This window comes from Rhagoletis zephyria, unplaced genomic scaffold, assembly GCF_001687245.7.
Source record: "Rhagoletis zephyria isolate East Lansing unplaced genomic scaffold, Rhagoletis_zephyria_1.1 Rzeph_scaffold_00586, whole genome shotgun sequence".
NCBI lineage: Eukaryota > Metazoa > Arthropoda > Insecta > Diptera > Tephritidae > Rhagoletis > Rhagoletis zephyria.
The window spans coordinates 1,883-18,282 of NW_016157670.1; the positions used below are offsets into that span (position 1 = coordinate 1,883).

The 16,400-nt window shown below is 34.8% G+C and overlaps 1 protein-coding gene across 2 annotated transcripts in view; it reads left to right on the forward strand.

The window, feature by feature from the left end:
• Nucleotides 1-10,595: 10,595 nt before the first annotated feature.
• The window catches only part of Mmp2 (Matrix metalloproteinase 2), a 168,085-nt gene continuing 162,280 nt past the window's right edge, over nt 10,596-16,400 (forward strand). The window contains exon 1 of one of the 2 annotated variants that reach the window (XM_017612904.1): nt 10,596-10,885. Coding sequence is in view for 1 of the 2 variants with exons in the window: in XM_017612903.1 (XP_017468392.1) it covers nt 15,335-15,538 (204 nt within the window). In the remaining variant the exon portion in view is untranslated. Of the gene's footprint in view, nt 10,886-15,023; nt 15,539-16,400 lie in introns of those variants that run through there. The other variant, XM_017612903.1, reaches the window with a different exon arrangement.

A 16,400-nucleotide genomic window follows, 5' to 3' on the forward strand; every position in this document is an offset into this window, starting at 1 on the left:
TGGGAAAAGGTTTGGCGCCTTTAAAGTGGTCTTAAGTGCATCTGCTACAATGCGCTTCATTATAATTTTTTCCATTTTGTATATGCATAACCAGAAGACAATTGAGGTAGGTTATCTTAAGTGGAGCCATTCTATAAAATATACCCAATAAAGGCTCAAGAAATGCTTCCCTTCATGGCTCCTGGAAAGAGGTCTCCTATTTACAATTTACGCGAATGTACTTAAGTATATATTTATTTTATTCGCATTAAAAATTAAATTCAAAAAGGATTTTGAGACTGAATTAAAAAACCCCTTTAAAAAACTTCTCCCAAAAGGCCTTCTGAAGTTCGTACCACAAAAGCCTGCCTGGAAGCTCCGCTTTGGGTAGTGAGAGCAGAAGCCTTTCAATTTATGCAACTACATACTAAAAATAAAGGAATGACTTTCACACCTCGTTCGGCAGTGTCATTTACAACGGCAGTTGGACCCACTACCTTCTTAATATTCGAAAGTAATTTCCCCAAGTCGATGGGTCAGACTGCAAAAATGCCGGCGACAAACCAAACTTCGTGAAACAAAATCGCGTAAATTATAATGTTGAAAGTGCACTAAAGTGGAAGTATTTCGGCTATTAATAAATTTTGCAACTGGATCGTGGGATTTCAGCCGCTCAACCACTTTACGTTTTTCCCCGACGGATATATTCTTAACAAAACTTAAATCTTGCGAAGGGGGAGTTATGGCATTGGTAAATTTAAACTAGGAAACCAGGAAAGTACGTACTGATTGCGAAAAATGAATATTTTCAAAGAATAAATCACTTTTGACATCCATCGGGCATTACTGGTAGCAGCAGGTGTGCGAAAGCGAAAGCGTTCTTCTCCCACGAATGTCAAAGTCAGTTGAACGAATTCTTTATAATCATCCCTGATTTGAAATTTGGACAGATGATCACAGTAAAAATTTTTGTAATTCTGCTGCATTTATAACTGAGCAAACGATAACCTCTTCGATGCCACTTTTAATCAAGCGATGGTTAAGTTTCGGCCAAGTCTTCGCGAAACGTTGAAAATTTGAATCTAGTTTCGATTCAGAAACAGCACGTGAAATAATTTCATATATGTGGTGATGACAAGGCAACCTCATTAATTTGCGACCAATTTTTTCCAACAGAACTGCAGCTCCCGCTTTAGTTTAGTGCCTGTATTACTCACAGTTGTATCAAAGGACATACCTTGAACTTGGTTCACAAGATTACACCACTGATTTTTTTTCATAAACAATATTTATTACCGATATTTTCACTAGCTGAGGGGCTATTTTTGGTGCGCAGAGAAATTTGATAGTGCCGTTGTAACCCACAAAAACTGCGATACGATAAACTTCTTTTTTCAATAAAATCTGGCAAAATTATCCCATCCCAATGAATTATAAACGATCCAATTGCGTTTAACTGTAAATTTCGGATGAAAAAAATCTAAATAAACCTGAAATTTAATTAAATTATCGGAAAATGTATTGAAAATATCCTTTGATTCTTTCGCACGATTTTCTCGTCGAGCGCGTTGAATACTAGTACTCGCTATAAGTATATGTAGGTACTGCCATTACATCACTTACTTTATCAAGCGCTGCAGCTAACCGTGGCGTCATAACATTTCTTCGACCCAGTTTTGTAGGTGGCTTTGAAAAATCTATGTAAAGTCATATCAACACATGCCATGCAACCTGGACGTCCTTTTTTTCTCTGCTTCTCCAAAAATAATTTATCTTCCGCTATTTTGATTCTTTCTAATGGATTTGTGCAGCAATGTCAAATAAACTTACAACGAGGTGTTTGAAAATCGATTTTTAGCTTTCGAACATTTAGCTGAGACGATTTTGCGAATATTTTTCCAGATGCCGTACAATTTCATTAATTTTTCTACACATTTGTGGTCCTCGCGAATTGGTATTCGTGCTTGTTGCTAAAATATTTTAGCTGCATCTGTTGCTAGAGTATTGGAACTTGGCATGGAGATATGCGAAATAAATCCTACACTCACTAAAAAATTGGGTTATAGGAAAGCGGTATCGCTTTTGCTAAAGTAATGGAATTTGATACCGTTGAATATATTATGAATTCCTTATGGCGCAAAGTGGTAGGTATTATAAAAGCGGGCATGGCACAAAATGAGTTTTTATACTGCATGTCTCTGTATTAGCGCACACAAGGGGTGGGTTTTGGGGTAATTTTTAAACAAAAAACACAACCGACTTCAATTCTCATATACAAATTTAGGACTACCGTTAATTGTTTCATGATCCAATGATCGGATCTAAACCAAATTACGGGACGACCCTTAAGGTACCTTCTTTCCGACAAAAAAAATTATTGAAATGGGTTCACGCTGCCCAAAGTTATGCGGTGGCATACATAAAAGGAAAAAAATATACTCCGAATAATTTTTTTTTATTACATATGTACATAACACTTGCATTATTTAAAAAAACGTATTATCTGAAGCAGTATTTTCTGATAATATATGTATATTTAGAAGTTTAAAACGCCCCCCAAAATATATTCCTGGGTGCACCCCTGTGTCTCTAGATGTATTCATGGTAGAGTACTAAACCTTGGTATGGAGATATATGAAATCCATCCGATACTCATGGAGAAAAGTGGGGCTATTGGAAAAGGGGCGTGGCGCCTTCAAAACACACTAAAACGTTTACTTATATTTATATATGTAATTTTTCTGTACGTGTGTTTGTGGGTGAACCCTTCCTAAACGGCTGGACCTTTGTTATTTAATTTGAGTGTGTGTGTGTGTTGGGGTAGGTTCTCAGATGGTTTAGATTCAGTCGAGTTATTACTATAAATGTTTATAATCCGATCTAGCTCATACTCGAGATATGTATTGGTAACGGTTAAGGAAATATAAAATTCACCATCGAACCGAATCATTACTGCCGCCAGGGAGAGGATAGGAGAAACTTCTTCAAATGTATTTCGCAGGGCTGCAAACCGGTTTTTGAGCGGAACCGTCGCTTTTTTCTGGCTTTGAACCAAACCACGAACCGAACAGTTTTTATTTTGAAATGCCAAAACCGAACCGAAAACCACTCCAAAAAATGGTTCCGTTCGGTTCGGTTCAAAATGAAAGTCCAGTAAAGCATATTTCAAGTTTTGTAATACACAGCTATGTATAAAAATGCAACCCGTATAGTAAAACTGCAAAAATGTGTTTGTTTGATGGCAACTCCGTGAGTTATAATTTCGTCCTGTAAATAATGCTTGATATTTTTTTTTATATAGAAGAAAATGTTTAACATTTGCCAGTTAAATACAAAATTTCTAACTCTCGGATTTTTTTAGTTTGGATTAAAAAATTTGAATCTTTGATGCAATCTCTGATGAAATTTGTAGATTTTTTATAATTTTCGTACAAAGTTTGAAGTTTCAATTTATATGCTTGTTGTTATATATATATTAAATCAACAAAAGAAAAATAGTAAAATGCAGCACTGAAATTATATGACCGTAGGTGTACGTGTACATATGAAGTTAAGGCCAAGTGTAGGCTCCCGGATGGTTTATACCATCTTATTTTACTTTATTTTATTTTAAATTATAACTATTTGACGTAGCCTTAAGTATATACATATGTAAGACTGCATTTTTAATATCATCCTAGTAACGTTTTTGTAAATGTATTAACAACCTGAGTTCCGCTCATGGGCGTAGCCAGGTAGGGTCAGGGGGGTGCTCGAGCCCCCCTAACTTTCAAATTTTCTTTATATATATATCAAATAGTACCCTGAAATGCCAGCTTAATAGGGTCGAGCCTGTTTTCAACTAAGTTGCGCAAACTAGCCTTTTTCTTATTGTGCGATTTAGAAAAATAAAGAGACCGATGCTTTGTATTTTGGCGATTTGGAATGCACCCTATTTTATAAAGCAACGCCGCAAATTGCCCACGTTGCTGCATGACTTGATTACCCCAAATAATTACACAAGTTGCAAGACTTTTGTACCAAACAACAAATTAATCAATATTATGTTCAGATTTTCTTCTCTTATATGGATATTCAATGACAATAATGACATAATCGAAAATCGTGCATCGTCTACTGTCGTCTTTATAATTAAAGCATTGAACAGACATTCAAACATACATATGCACATAAATGTGTGTGTAGTACCTATCTATGCAAATAAATATCGCTCGTTTGCTGTTAGAACGTCATAATAAAAAAATTGGAGCATTTAAATGATAATTTTAGTAGCAGTTTCCAAAGTTATACACAGCATGTGTATACGTAACGCTCGTTTGCAGCAGCCTTATTAATGTACAAATGGCCTTCAGCCATGGGCGTCGTTACCTAGGGGCGGGGGTTCGGGCTCGGGCCCCCTAACCTTTGAAGTTTACCTTATATGTAGGTATACAATCCTAAGAAGTGGCACCTGAAAGCAAAGTTCTATAACCAGCAGTAAAATGAGCCTTACAATCAGTGTGCGGACTATACCACTTATGTGTGGTTCAATAACTCCAAAATTTTGTTTCGCATTGTAGAACACTGCGTTCGGAGAAAAGATGAATTTGTTCCAAAATTGTTGAAGCCATCATATGGAAATAGAGTGATCTCCAGAAAGTTTCTCTCTTATAGTTTCGCCATAGTCTCCAGGGATGTTTTCAAGGGATCTGTAATAGTCCAAAATAATTTATATTGACCCCTTCAGCCGCACTTCCTTGGTATTTAATTTTTACATCCTCTCTGACATTTCACGAAAATAATTTTTGGGAAGAGATCGCAAAATTTAAGGTCCTTGAACTGCGTCCTGTGCATTTTTCGCCATCTGATTTTCGGGGAGTTATTGGTCAGTTGTTAGCGCTGCTGGATTTAAATATCATAAATGCGGTTTCGATTACTGCTGAAGTCTAGAGAAAGAAGTCTTATGACTATAACTTCTACCGCTTTGACTTTGTTGCTATTGCTATTTTTCCTAAAAACAAATCGTGCTACAAAGCTCAAAAACCTTGTTAAATTAAACGTTTTTTTAATTTTATTTTAAAATTTTTAGTTCCTTATTTTGTTACTTAAAATTTATTATTATCTTTAGTTCGCTTGAGCGGGAGACGCTAACTAGATTTATGTAATTTTTAGCCCCCCTAACGCCCCACAGTTCTCGACGCGATACGAAATCTTGACTTGCGTGGAGGTTCACGGTTAAATCATGATTTTAAGTTGTCAAATTACTTTTTTTTTTGATAGATACCTAGATTTTAGTTTTAATATATTTAGGCCTAAAATTTATGATCCACCATTTTGTTTATGCCGCCATTTTGGATAAGGGATTTTTTTCTAAAACGCGTTGTGTTCTACTTGTCAAACTCTTTCATTTGATATCCATATTGGGGAGATTTAAATAAATATGTAATCCGCCATTTTGGGGTGGCGGCCATCTTGGATTTGGAACTTTTCATGGTGCACTGTGTTCTACTAGCCAAGCGCCTTCATTTGATGTCCATATTGTTGTGAAAAAATATGTAATCTCCCATTTTGTGGCGGCGGCCATCTCGGATTTGCAATGTAGTTTTTCANTTAGCCCCCCTAACGCCCCACAGTTCTCGACGCGATACGAAATCTTGACTTGCGTGGAGGTTCACGGTTAAATCATGATTTTAAGTTGTCAAATTACTTTTTTTTTTGATAGATACCTAGATTTTAGTTTTAATATATTTAGGCCTAAAATTTATGATCCACCATTTTGTTTATGCCGCCATTTTGGATAAGGGATTTTTTTCTAAAACGCGTTGTGTTCTACTTGTCAAACTCTTTCATTTGATATCCATATTGGGGAGATTTAAATAAATATGTAATCCGCCATTTTGGGGTGGCGGCCATCTTGGATTTGGAACTTTTCATGGTGCACTGTGTTCTACTAGCCAAGCGCCTTCATTTGATGTCCATATTGTTGTGAAAAAATATGTAATCTCCCATTTTGTGGCGGCGGCCATCTCGGATTTAGTTTTTCACACTTGCCATGACACTGAATGAGTGTGATTGTATTGTAATCAGAACTAAAGGTAGTACGAAATTTCAGATTAATAGGTCAACTGCAAACGGGTGAAATTTCAATCATTATTAAAAATACTCTTATGAAAAATATGCAAGAATATACAAAATTATTGTCGGCCGCTGTGGTGTAGTGGTAAGCAGTGCGCGCTTTCACTCATCAGCACCTGGGTTCAAACCCTGGTCAAAGCATCATCGAATAAATATAGAAAATAGGTTTTTTATTAACAGCGGTCGTCCCTCGACAGGCAATGGCAAACCTCTGAGTGTATTTCTGCCATGAAAAACAGCTTCTCATGAAAATACAATCGCCGTTCGGAGTCGGCGTAAAACGGTAGGTCCCTCCGCTTTGTGAGACAACATCAAGGCGCACGCCACAAGTCGGAGGAGAAGCTCGGCCAAACACTAACATATGTGTAAGCGCCAATCTATTATTATTATTATTATTATACAAAATTATTGCAGATATGCAAAAAATATGCGAATATGCAAAATATATGCAAATGTGAAAAGAAATATGCAAGTATGCAAAGATGCATAGGCATAAATTTTCTTCATTTTAAATGCAACGAACTTCTGTCTTGGTCCAGGATCTCTTGGATGCTAAGCAAAAATATGCAACTTCATAAAATTCCAATGTCTAGTAATAAGACTAGTATCTCACAAAATGAAAGAAAATTACATTGAGTAATAAAAATTACTATGATTTGAGAAACTAAAATTCCGTTGTTACAACTTTTAATGGTGCACTCGAAATTCATTGTAAAATTGTTATATATATAAAGAAAGAAATATATATGTGCATAAGGAATACTGTGTAAAAATCATACAAGCCAATATTTAATCACTTTTAAATAATATGTCTTTTAAGTTAAGGCTTGCCAGTAAACTTATTAGTTTACTTCGTATGGTGCTACGGGGCGTATACGTTACATACGCAACTACGGGTATATGAGCATGAGTGGTTATTTTTACTTTTTTTGGTACATATATATACCTTTTTTAATTTTTTATTTAAATCTTGTTCTTTATACAAAACTGAAGATAATGAAGAAGAAGTGAGTTATTTTTCTTTATAAATCTAACAAACGTGTAGATAAGACATATGCAAACATCTTGAATCAGCCAAAAAATAACAAATTAAAGCTTTTAATTCATTTTTATTACCCTTTTTACGTTTGGAAATCAAGTTCGAAGTAAATTATTTGAGTGAGTTTCAAATAGGTTGGGTTGGAAGTACTGTCAAGTAATTTGCGAGTCATAACTGAAGTGCTTGGTAAGAAAAATATATAGTAGAACTCACCTGTGTTATATATTAAATTGTGTGAGTGCTTAATCTATATTATGAGATATTACTAAGCAGTATTGGCCTTCTCCCATCCATGACAAAAAAAGCTAAAAGTTGTCATATTTAATTACAGAAGTTGAGGCTGTGTTTTGTAATTATTACATAATGTCGTAAATTCATTGCAACTGTTTACCACAATTGCATTTTCGTTTCCACAAAGTACGATAAGAATAATTCAACAGTGAAGCATGCCCTACCCGTGACAGCTACGGGTGGGACAGCCGTCAGTGGTAGGTTTACAGGGCTCATGAGCTTTATATGTTTGTTAAGGTGGAGAGTAGGGGGGCACGCGCGGACTCGCCCATTAACTATAGCTGCATTTTTTGTAAGCGAGCGACAAAAGAACGCTCAACTCGGGTAAAATTTTCTTATAGCTACTTAAGCAACCCTGCCGGTAGCTGTGATTAGTTCAACGGGATGTAGACACAAAAAACAATAGAAATTAGTAATTACATATACATATACATATGTTACCGCATAAATTTGGACGACGTTATCCGATGTCTATAATTTTTTTTTTTTAAAGGAAAGGTGTTACCACACAAGAAATGAACGATAATGTTAAATTTTTATATGAGAATTGAAGTCGGTTTTGTGTTTTGCGTAAAAATTACTTGTTTTTATTTAAATTCATTCAAGTGACATTTTTACCAGTTTTGTTTTTTTCTTTTGATTATTTAATGTTTTTAGTGATTTTCAACTTTTTATTCCGATTTTTTAGAAAAAAGAAAAATTCAAGACGCTAGGAAATCGCGTTGATTTTTAATAATTTTTTTGTCTTACGGTGCTAGGCGTTTTCTTCCATACAAAATACAGATAAAACGTGAGTAAATTGAACCTCTACTTGGCTTCTTATATTTTTTAATAAATAGTCTTCAATATGGACCACAGCAAAAAATCCTTTTCATATAAAAATTCGTACGTGTCCCGCCTAGGGATGTCAATTTTCGGGGTTTTGTCGATCCCGGGATTTTCGGGATCTGAAAATACAATCCCGGGATCTCGAGATTGTCCCGAATTTCAGGTAAAAGTGCAACACATCTGTGATCATCCTATAATAGTATTTTAAATCAGATTGATATAACAAAAAAAAGTACAGTTTATTGTAATTCATTTACATATTTATTAAGGCGATAAATCAGTATTTTCAATCATCAAAAAACAAACATATATGTATGTATGTACATATCCTCATTAATTTATAACATAGTTTTTGTACTACAAGTACAAATGCATATACGGTCACTCCCAGAAATATTTTGCATAGATTTTTTTTGCAATATTCAGAATATTTTTCATGGTATTTTTTTTTGCGAATTTAAAAAAATATATACGTATGTGCAATTTTGAAGTTGCTAAAACATCCCGTTGACATTTTATATATTTTTTTTTTGCCACAAAAAAATTCGTTATAAGGAAGAAAATGTCCAACATCGTCAGTAAAAAAAATTCAAAAATCAAGGGAGTTTCTAGAAACTTTAAAATTGCACTTTATTGTATTAAATTGAATGGGCTATAAAACTGCATAATAGATTTTTTTGTAAAAATTATGATTAAAAAGTTTGATATTTTTATAATAATTTGGTGAACTTAAACCAACTTTCTCTTAAGTGTGAAATTTTGATTTACATGATTTTTGTTGTAAAATGAGCTATATATTTTTTTTATTAACAAAAAAATACCATGAAAAATATTTTAAATATTGCAAAAAAAAAATCGATGCAAAATATTTTTGTAAGTGACTGTATTTGGTACAGCAATAACTGCCTATGTAACTATATAAAATTTTTTAAATCACTGTTTGCGATCAATTTAAGATATTATCAGTATATTTAAGTAATAATAAAAAAGTTAACACATTTAAGTAAAAAATAAATATATAAGTGCCTATTCCATTTTGAGCGAAGCAAAATTATTCCTTCTTTTGATGGAAATGCGATCTTAAAGAAACTGTAGCATTAAGGGTTGCAAAAAATTCTTGTTTTGCCCTTGAGAGGGGATATTTGTGATAAAAATTTAATTGGCTAACAAAAAAATTGTTTCCAGTAATCCCGGGATTTAAATCGACTAATCCCGGGATATTCGGGACTTAAAAAAGACCGGGATCCCGAAATCCCTGGATCCCGGGATTGACATCCCTAGTCCCGCCCGTGACAAACGTTGTCCCACCCATGATAGAGGAATTTCGGATTTTTTTTATATTAAAGCAATAATTTTTGTGTTAGTTTAAGACATCAAGTTCATACAGAACAGTGAAATAATTCACATAATTCAATTTTAGTCTAATAACGTGGCGGCCGATGTGGTGTAGTGGTTAGCAGTGCGCGCAACCACTCCGCAGGGCCTGGGTTCAAGCCCTGGTCAAAGCAACGTCGCAAAAAAAAATATAGAAAAAAGGCTTTTTATTAACAGCGGTCGCCCCTCGGCAGGCAATGCAAACCACCGAGTGTATTTCTTCCATAAAAAACACCTTCTCATCACAATACAATCGCCGTTCGGAGTCGGCGTAAAATTGTATGTAGGTCCCTCCTCCATGGGTGACAACATACAGGCGCACGCCACAAATCGGAGGATTGGCCGTCATCGATTCGCCACTTCTCTGCTCGCTATGTTTTAGTTCCGGTCTCAAGCCGCTAAAAATTTCCGTTGATTTTTTAGATTTTTTTTCTCGCATTTGCTTTCTTATAAGGAATAAATACAATTTATTTATATACGTAAGAAACCCGCAACACCTTCGGCAAAAAAACGGCGCGGCGCGCGAACGCGGACCGGGAAACAACACAAATTTGGGTTATTGCTGTTTGTGTTATTTCGCATATACATACATATGTATGTAATTTAAACCAGTAAAGTTTTCATTGAAGAAATGGTTAATCATAGCAAAAATTTGCACATATGTATGTATGTATTTACTATCAGAATAATTTCTCGTACCTACCCAGCAAAACATCTTGAATCACTTTTTGTGGTAACGTGTTTACCTAAGAAACGAATGGGAAATCGATAGAAATTGGTAAGCGCTTCCTGTAATTGGCGGTAACTGCTTTCCCTAAATTGGAGCGCTAAGCGTTGCGTTTTCCAATGCCAACGAGTGCCTGCGCGCTTTACCCAAATCAACGCGGCGTAATTTTTAACGTTTTCGCATTTCCTCCCTTTTTCATTCTCGTTTCCTCTTTCACTTTTTTGTCTTCTCTTTTTCTTTCAGTCTTCTGCATCCAATTTCAACACGTAACGCCCTGTCAACAAATAATAATCCATTTTCCCGGCGATAGCGCCGCGTTATTGTGGGATGCTTCATACAAATTGTATGCGCATGAGGATTTTTGACAGTTCCTTGGCGTTTGACGCGCTAATTTATGGATGGTAGTAATAGGTGAAAAAGCGAAAGACAGTTTAGTCATTCCAAAGTAATACCTTTTAGAATCCGTTTCCAGCACAAAATCTGGAATGCTGGTATATGCATTAATGAGTTTAATGACTTGACCGCAGATTTAGGTAAGTATTTATATATGTATGTATTTATTTACTCATGCTGCACACATTTTGAGAAATCCCCTACAACGTATGTATACGTCATTACCTATTACTCAGATAATAATTATATATGTATTAATTTGATTTAACTAAAATTTTGCACTTCTCTGAAAATTGGTGCCATAAATGAGTAACAAAGTATTGTGGCTTTCAGTGTTGGAACTCTACTACGATCGTAGAGCTTTACTACAATTTTTTTTAGAAAATTTGATTCAACTAAAATTTTGCACTTCTCTGAAAATTGGTGCCATAAATGAGTAACAAAGTATTGTGGCCTTCAGTGTTAGAACTCTACTACGATCGTAGAGCTTTACTAAAATTTTTTTAGAAAATTAAAAAAATTTACTACTCTACTCCACTTTAACCACGATCTTCTTTTGAAAACAATAAGGCGCCCTTTTTGTAGTATTTGAACTGAAATAAAATCATGAAATAGAATTGTATTTCGTTTTAAATCTTACAAACGCATTTACTTCTAATGAAAATATGAAAAGAAGAATTCATTTAAGGTATGTATGATATATAACATTATGTTTCTTGCTTGTATTTTTATGTGTAGTACATATTGCATCTAATCATAAGTATATTCTCACAAACACACATGTACATATCTTTTAAACATAAATATTAAATAATAGCTGAAACGTAATTTTAGAAAATGTTTGCACTTAGTTCGGTAAAACATAAAAAATTTTTGAAAATAGCAGGAGATTACGCCATCATGAAACCTTAATTTGGTTTTTTATCGTGGTCGAAGAGAGATTAACTTCAAGTTGTAGCTGCTAAGTATGCGCAAAGTTCTAGGTACTCAATTGGAAGATGTCGTAACACATTTTTCGTAGATCAAACAAGAAGGGTCGGTAGACATTTTGCACACGTAATCTACTTAAACGTTTTTCCATCAAACGAGCGGTATATAAAAAATCTACACGGAACTTTGTTTTCTGCTACAATTTTACTCGTCATTTACTCCGATTTAGGCTTTCTGCAGTTCTAACCCTGGTGACTTTATTCAATATACATATGTGACTTTACGCAATATATGTACATAACTATATGCATATGTGTACAAATGTCATATGAAAGTCTATACATATATGTACATATATCCATTAAGGCGTATCACGAAAAAAGTTTAGCGAATGCCAGTTTGAATACTTATGTATGTTGGGAAAAAATTTTGGGAGTCAAACAATTTATTTTAAGCACCCGCCAAAAACCACTAATCATGTTTTTTGCTACAACTTTCTTATTTGATATCTGATTTTTAAAATGTTTATGTCGCCGAAAAGATCTCGCTCAGGACTGAAATTCGCCATTTGGTTCAAAACCCGTTTTTATTTATACCTTCACTAATTTCGGAAATACTATCCCTAGATTTTTATTTTTAATTAGTAAAGGTATATATCAAAACAGTTTTTAAAATCGAAATTGGTTAATATTTAGTAATTATAGTCCTCAAAAGTAGCAAAAAAACGCGCTTTAGCTGTTTTTAGCGGGGGCCTAACAATTTCTTTTTCGACATACATAAGCAGTTAAATAACACTGACACACGATAAATTTTTTGCTTTCATATGTTGTGATACGGCTTAATATCCATGCATTCANACATTTTGCACACGTAATCTACTTAAACGTTTTTCCATCAAACGAGCGGTATATAAAAAATCTACACGGAACTTTGTTTTCTGCTACAATTTTACTCGTCATTTACTCCGATTTAGGCTTTCTGCAGTTCTAACCCTGGTGACTTTATTCAATATATATGACTTTACGCAATATATATACATAACTATATGCATATGTGTACAAATGTCATATGAAAGTCTATACATATATGTACATATATCCATTAAGGCGTATCACGAAAAAAGTTTAGCGTATGAATACTTATGTATGTTGGGAAAAAATTTTGGGAGTCAAACAATTTTTTTTAAGCACCCGCTAAAAATCACTAATCACGTTTTTTGCTATAACTTTCTTATTTGATATCTGATTTTTAAAATGTTTATGTCGCCGAAAAGATCTCGCTCAGGGCTAAAATTCGCCATTTGGTTCAAAAACCGTTTTTATTTATACCTTCACTAATTTCGGAAATACTATCCCTAGATTTTTATTTTTATTTAGTAAAGGTATATATCAAAACAGTTTTTAAAATCGAAATTGGTTAATAATTAGTAATTATAGTCCTCAAAAGTAGCAAAAAAACGCGATTTAGCTGTTTTTAGCGGGGGCCTGACAATTTTTTTTCGACATACATAAGCAGTTAAATAACATTGACACACGATAAATTTTTTGCTTTCATATGTTGTGATACGGCTTAATATCCATGCATTCATAAATATGTATATACATACATATATGTATATACACTTCATGCATATGTACAACATACATATCGTCGCCTGAAATGCAAAATGACGTAACAAACATCGTCGCTGAAATGAAAAAGGTCGTAACTAATAAAAAATTCGAAATTCACTTTCTGATTGATATGATTGTATTTCATCGAATTACAACTCCCACATCATTTTATGAAGAAAAAAATTATTACATAGTCACGACCTTTTCCATTACAGTGACGATGTTTGGTACGTCTTTTTGCATTTCAGGTGACGATATGTATATTCATGTACGTTAGGGCGGGTCGAAAAACACAAAATGTTTTATACGAAGATTGTATGGGTCATAGAAGGTGCTATTTTCATTCCTTATTCTAGAAAGGAAAGCATGTTTCTTTGCGACAATATCTTCAGTCTGTAGAATGGGATTGAAAGATTGAAAATAAAAGTGAGAATAAAGATTTTTTAAGTTTTTACAATGACTTGTGTAGATCAATTTCGGAACTTATTTTCTCTCATAACATCATACAAAAATAAATTGGGAAAATTAAAAGTAAGTAACATCAACATTTTAATCAATTAATAAATTAAGTAGGAAAGAAATATTAATTTATTAAAATAATGATGTTACTTAATTTTAAATTGCCAATGATTTTTTTAAGGTTTTTTGTGAGAGTCGTTGTAAAAACTTAAACCATTTGTATTCACACTCTCGTTTTTAAATTTCTAAGAGAAACGGGATTTCTTTTCTAGCATCAGGAATGAAAATAGCACCTATTAAGGCTTATACCATTTTCGTATCAAACATGTTGTGTTTGTCGACCCGCCCTAATGTACATATATATGTGTTTATTACTCATGTATTAAGAGAGGAAATTTCGAACAGTGGCGATGAAAGTGAGAACTCCAATGACCAGTTTTATTTCCATCCAATGGGTAATTTTTTAAGAACGCTCTTCTCTGAACTTGTAATGCTTCGCCCTGGTGTTACAAAATAGCGCCAACGGCCTTTATTTGTGTATCTATGTATGTACATACAAACATATGTACGATCAGCCGGGCTGATCGCGAAATTAAGTACGATCGTATCGTCACCAGCCCGCAGCGTCGTGGAGTGGATTACGCATTCCCGCGTTAACAAAAGAAAAAGTATCTGAGAAGAGTTTCTTTTGATCGGACGCTCGGGGTTTTGAGTCCAGCTGCGTGCGCGAGTTACTCATTTCATTTGTTTGGTTGGTTTTCTCCTATCATGGATCTTATTGTTGGCATGTAGACACATTTTTTTATGCAGCACGCGAGCGGAGTCTCTGAGTGCGGGCGTCTGATTGGGTGTCTGAGAGCAACAGTCATCGGGTTCAATTGAAGGTGCAGTGAGGACAGTTTTCAGTTTCGATTTATACCCAAGTCGTGTTGTATTGTACATTGTGGTCGTCGCATTTTTCGTGCTGTGCCAAATTAAATGTTTATCGACAATAGTTAAAATCAAAGTTATTAAGTCAACGAAAATTCTATCAAAATCGAAAGTTTTCAGCCTTTGCTGACACATAAAAAAATATAATCCCCCAAGTGTATTTATTATAATAAAGTTGTATTTCAAAAGTGTCACACACACTTATGTACATATGTAGGTACATATGTAAATGTGCGTGAGTAGTTCTTATGCTAAATTTGCAACTAATCGTGGGGTGCAACACACGGGTGCATATGCACACACATATGTTCATATGAATGGGAGAGTGTACATATACATATGTGNTAGTTCAAAATACGCGAAATAAAATTTTAATTGCGTCCACTGTGGCAAGAAATAGTCAGTAGCATATTTAAAATAAGTTCTTGAGTGAATGAGAAGTGTCTTAATGCGACGGGAAATTATTGTTTCCTTTGTTTGAATAGCTTCAGTTATAAACGACAAGTAAATGCATTTGGTTCGCGCGGAAAGACTAAAGTTCGACGTTGTGCGATTGTAAGATTTAACACAATTATACACAAATATACATACATATGTCTCAAGAATTCCAAAGTCAAGAGGACACCGAAGCCAAAAATCAGTGTGTTTATAAATTCGATGCAAGCTCTCTTATCGGTGCGAATGTCGGTAAATTCTGTCAAGGCGTTAACAAAAACAATGTTTCAAAATATGCTCAGTACCATGCCTTCCATAATCGCATTGTCATTAATCATTACTGAGCTTTTCGCGTCGGTGGATGGTGTATCACGACGTCATCATCATAGCAGTAATGACAAATCAGCTGTTTCCGAGGATACTGTGGTAAGTACAAATTACTGGTTTGGCATCAAATGCCCCTAACAAATCGAGTCTATCAAATGCCTATAATTACTGCAACGACATTTCATGAGTAAGTTTATTGAACTCCAGCGCGAATGAGTGGCCGGTCGTGGTCTTTTCATTTCTTATTATTCACCTTTCTCTGTGTATGATGCGGCTTCCCCGTCGTTCCTGCCCTTAAAATGTTGTCAGTGGCGCCATGCTGTCGCGTTAATGACTTATCCTTCGCCGACGCACAGTGGTACAGCCCCATACATTTTTTGGGAAAAAGTACAAGGCGTTGGCGTTGGTCGTTGCATTCTGAGGTAAACAAATTTTAATGGACACGCTCAGTTTTCACTTTTTTGCCTGATTGATTTTAGAATGGTGAAGAAAAGAGTTAAAATTTATGGGTCGATTACGGATAGCAACACAACCACGGTTCACTTGCCAGCTGACAACGCAACTGGAAAGAAAATTTGTATTACGAATGGCAACTATAGTGAGTTGCTGTAGAGTTCGACAACCGGCAAGCGGCTGTAAACAAGCTGTGCGAGTAAAACTAAATTATTAAAATAAAGAGTTTTATAGAAAAGACAGCAATGAAACTAAATTCATCACAATTATTTGCTTAAGAGGAAGAGAAATGCATGAATGCGGTCTCAATCGGGCGACATTAGACAATCCGCGCTCCATTAAGCTATAATTTTTAAATCTGCGAGGGCGCTGAAAGCTACAACACCAGAAATGCTTGGTAAGGATTTCAAACCTAAGTGGGGCCGAAGAAACAAATTTGTCGATTGCGTGTAGTTATATGAGCGGGGTACTGTCTTATGGCTCAGAATAGTATATTTTGCATTTGGAT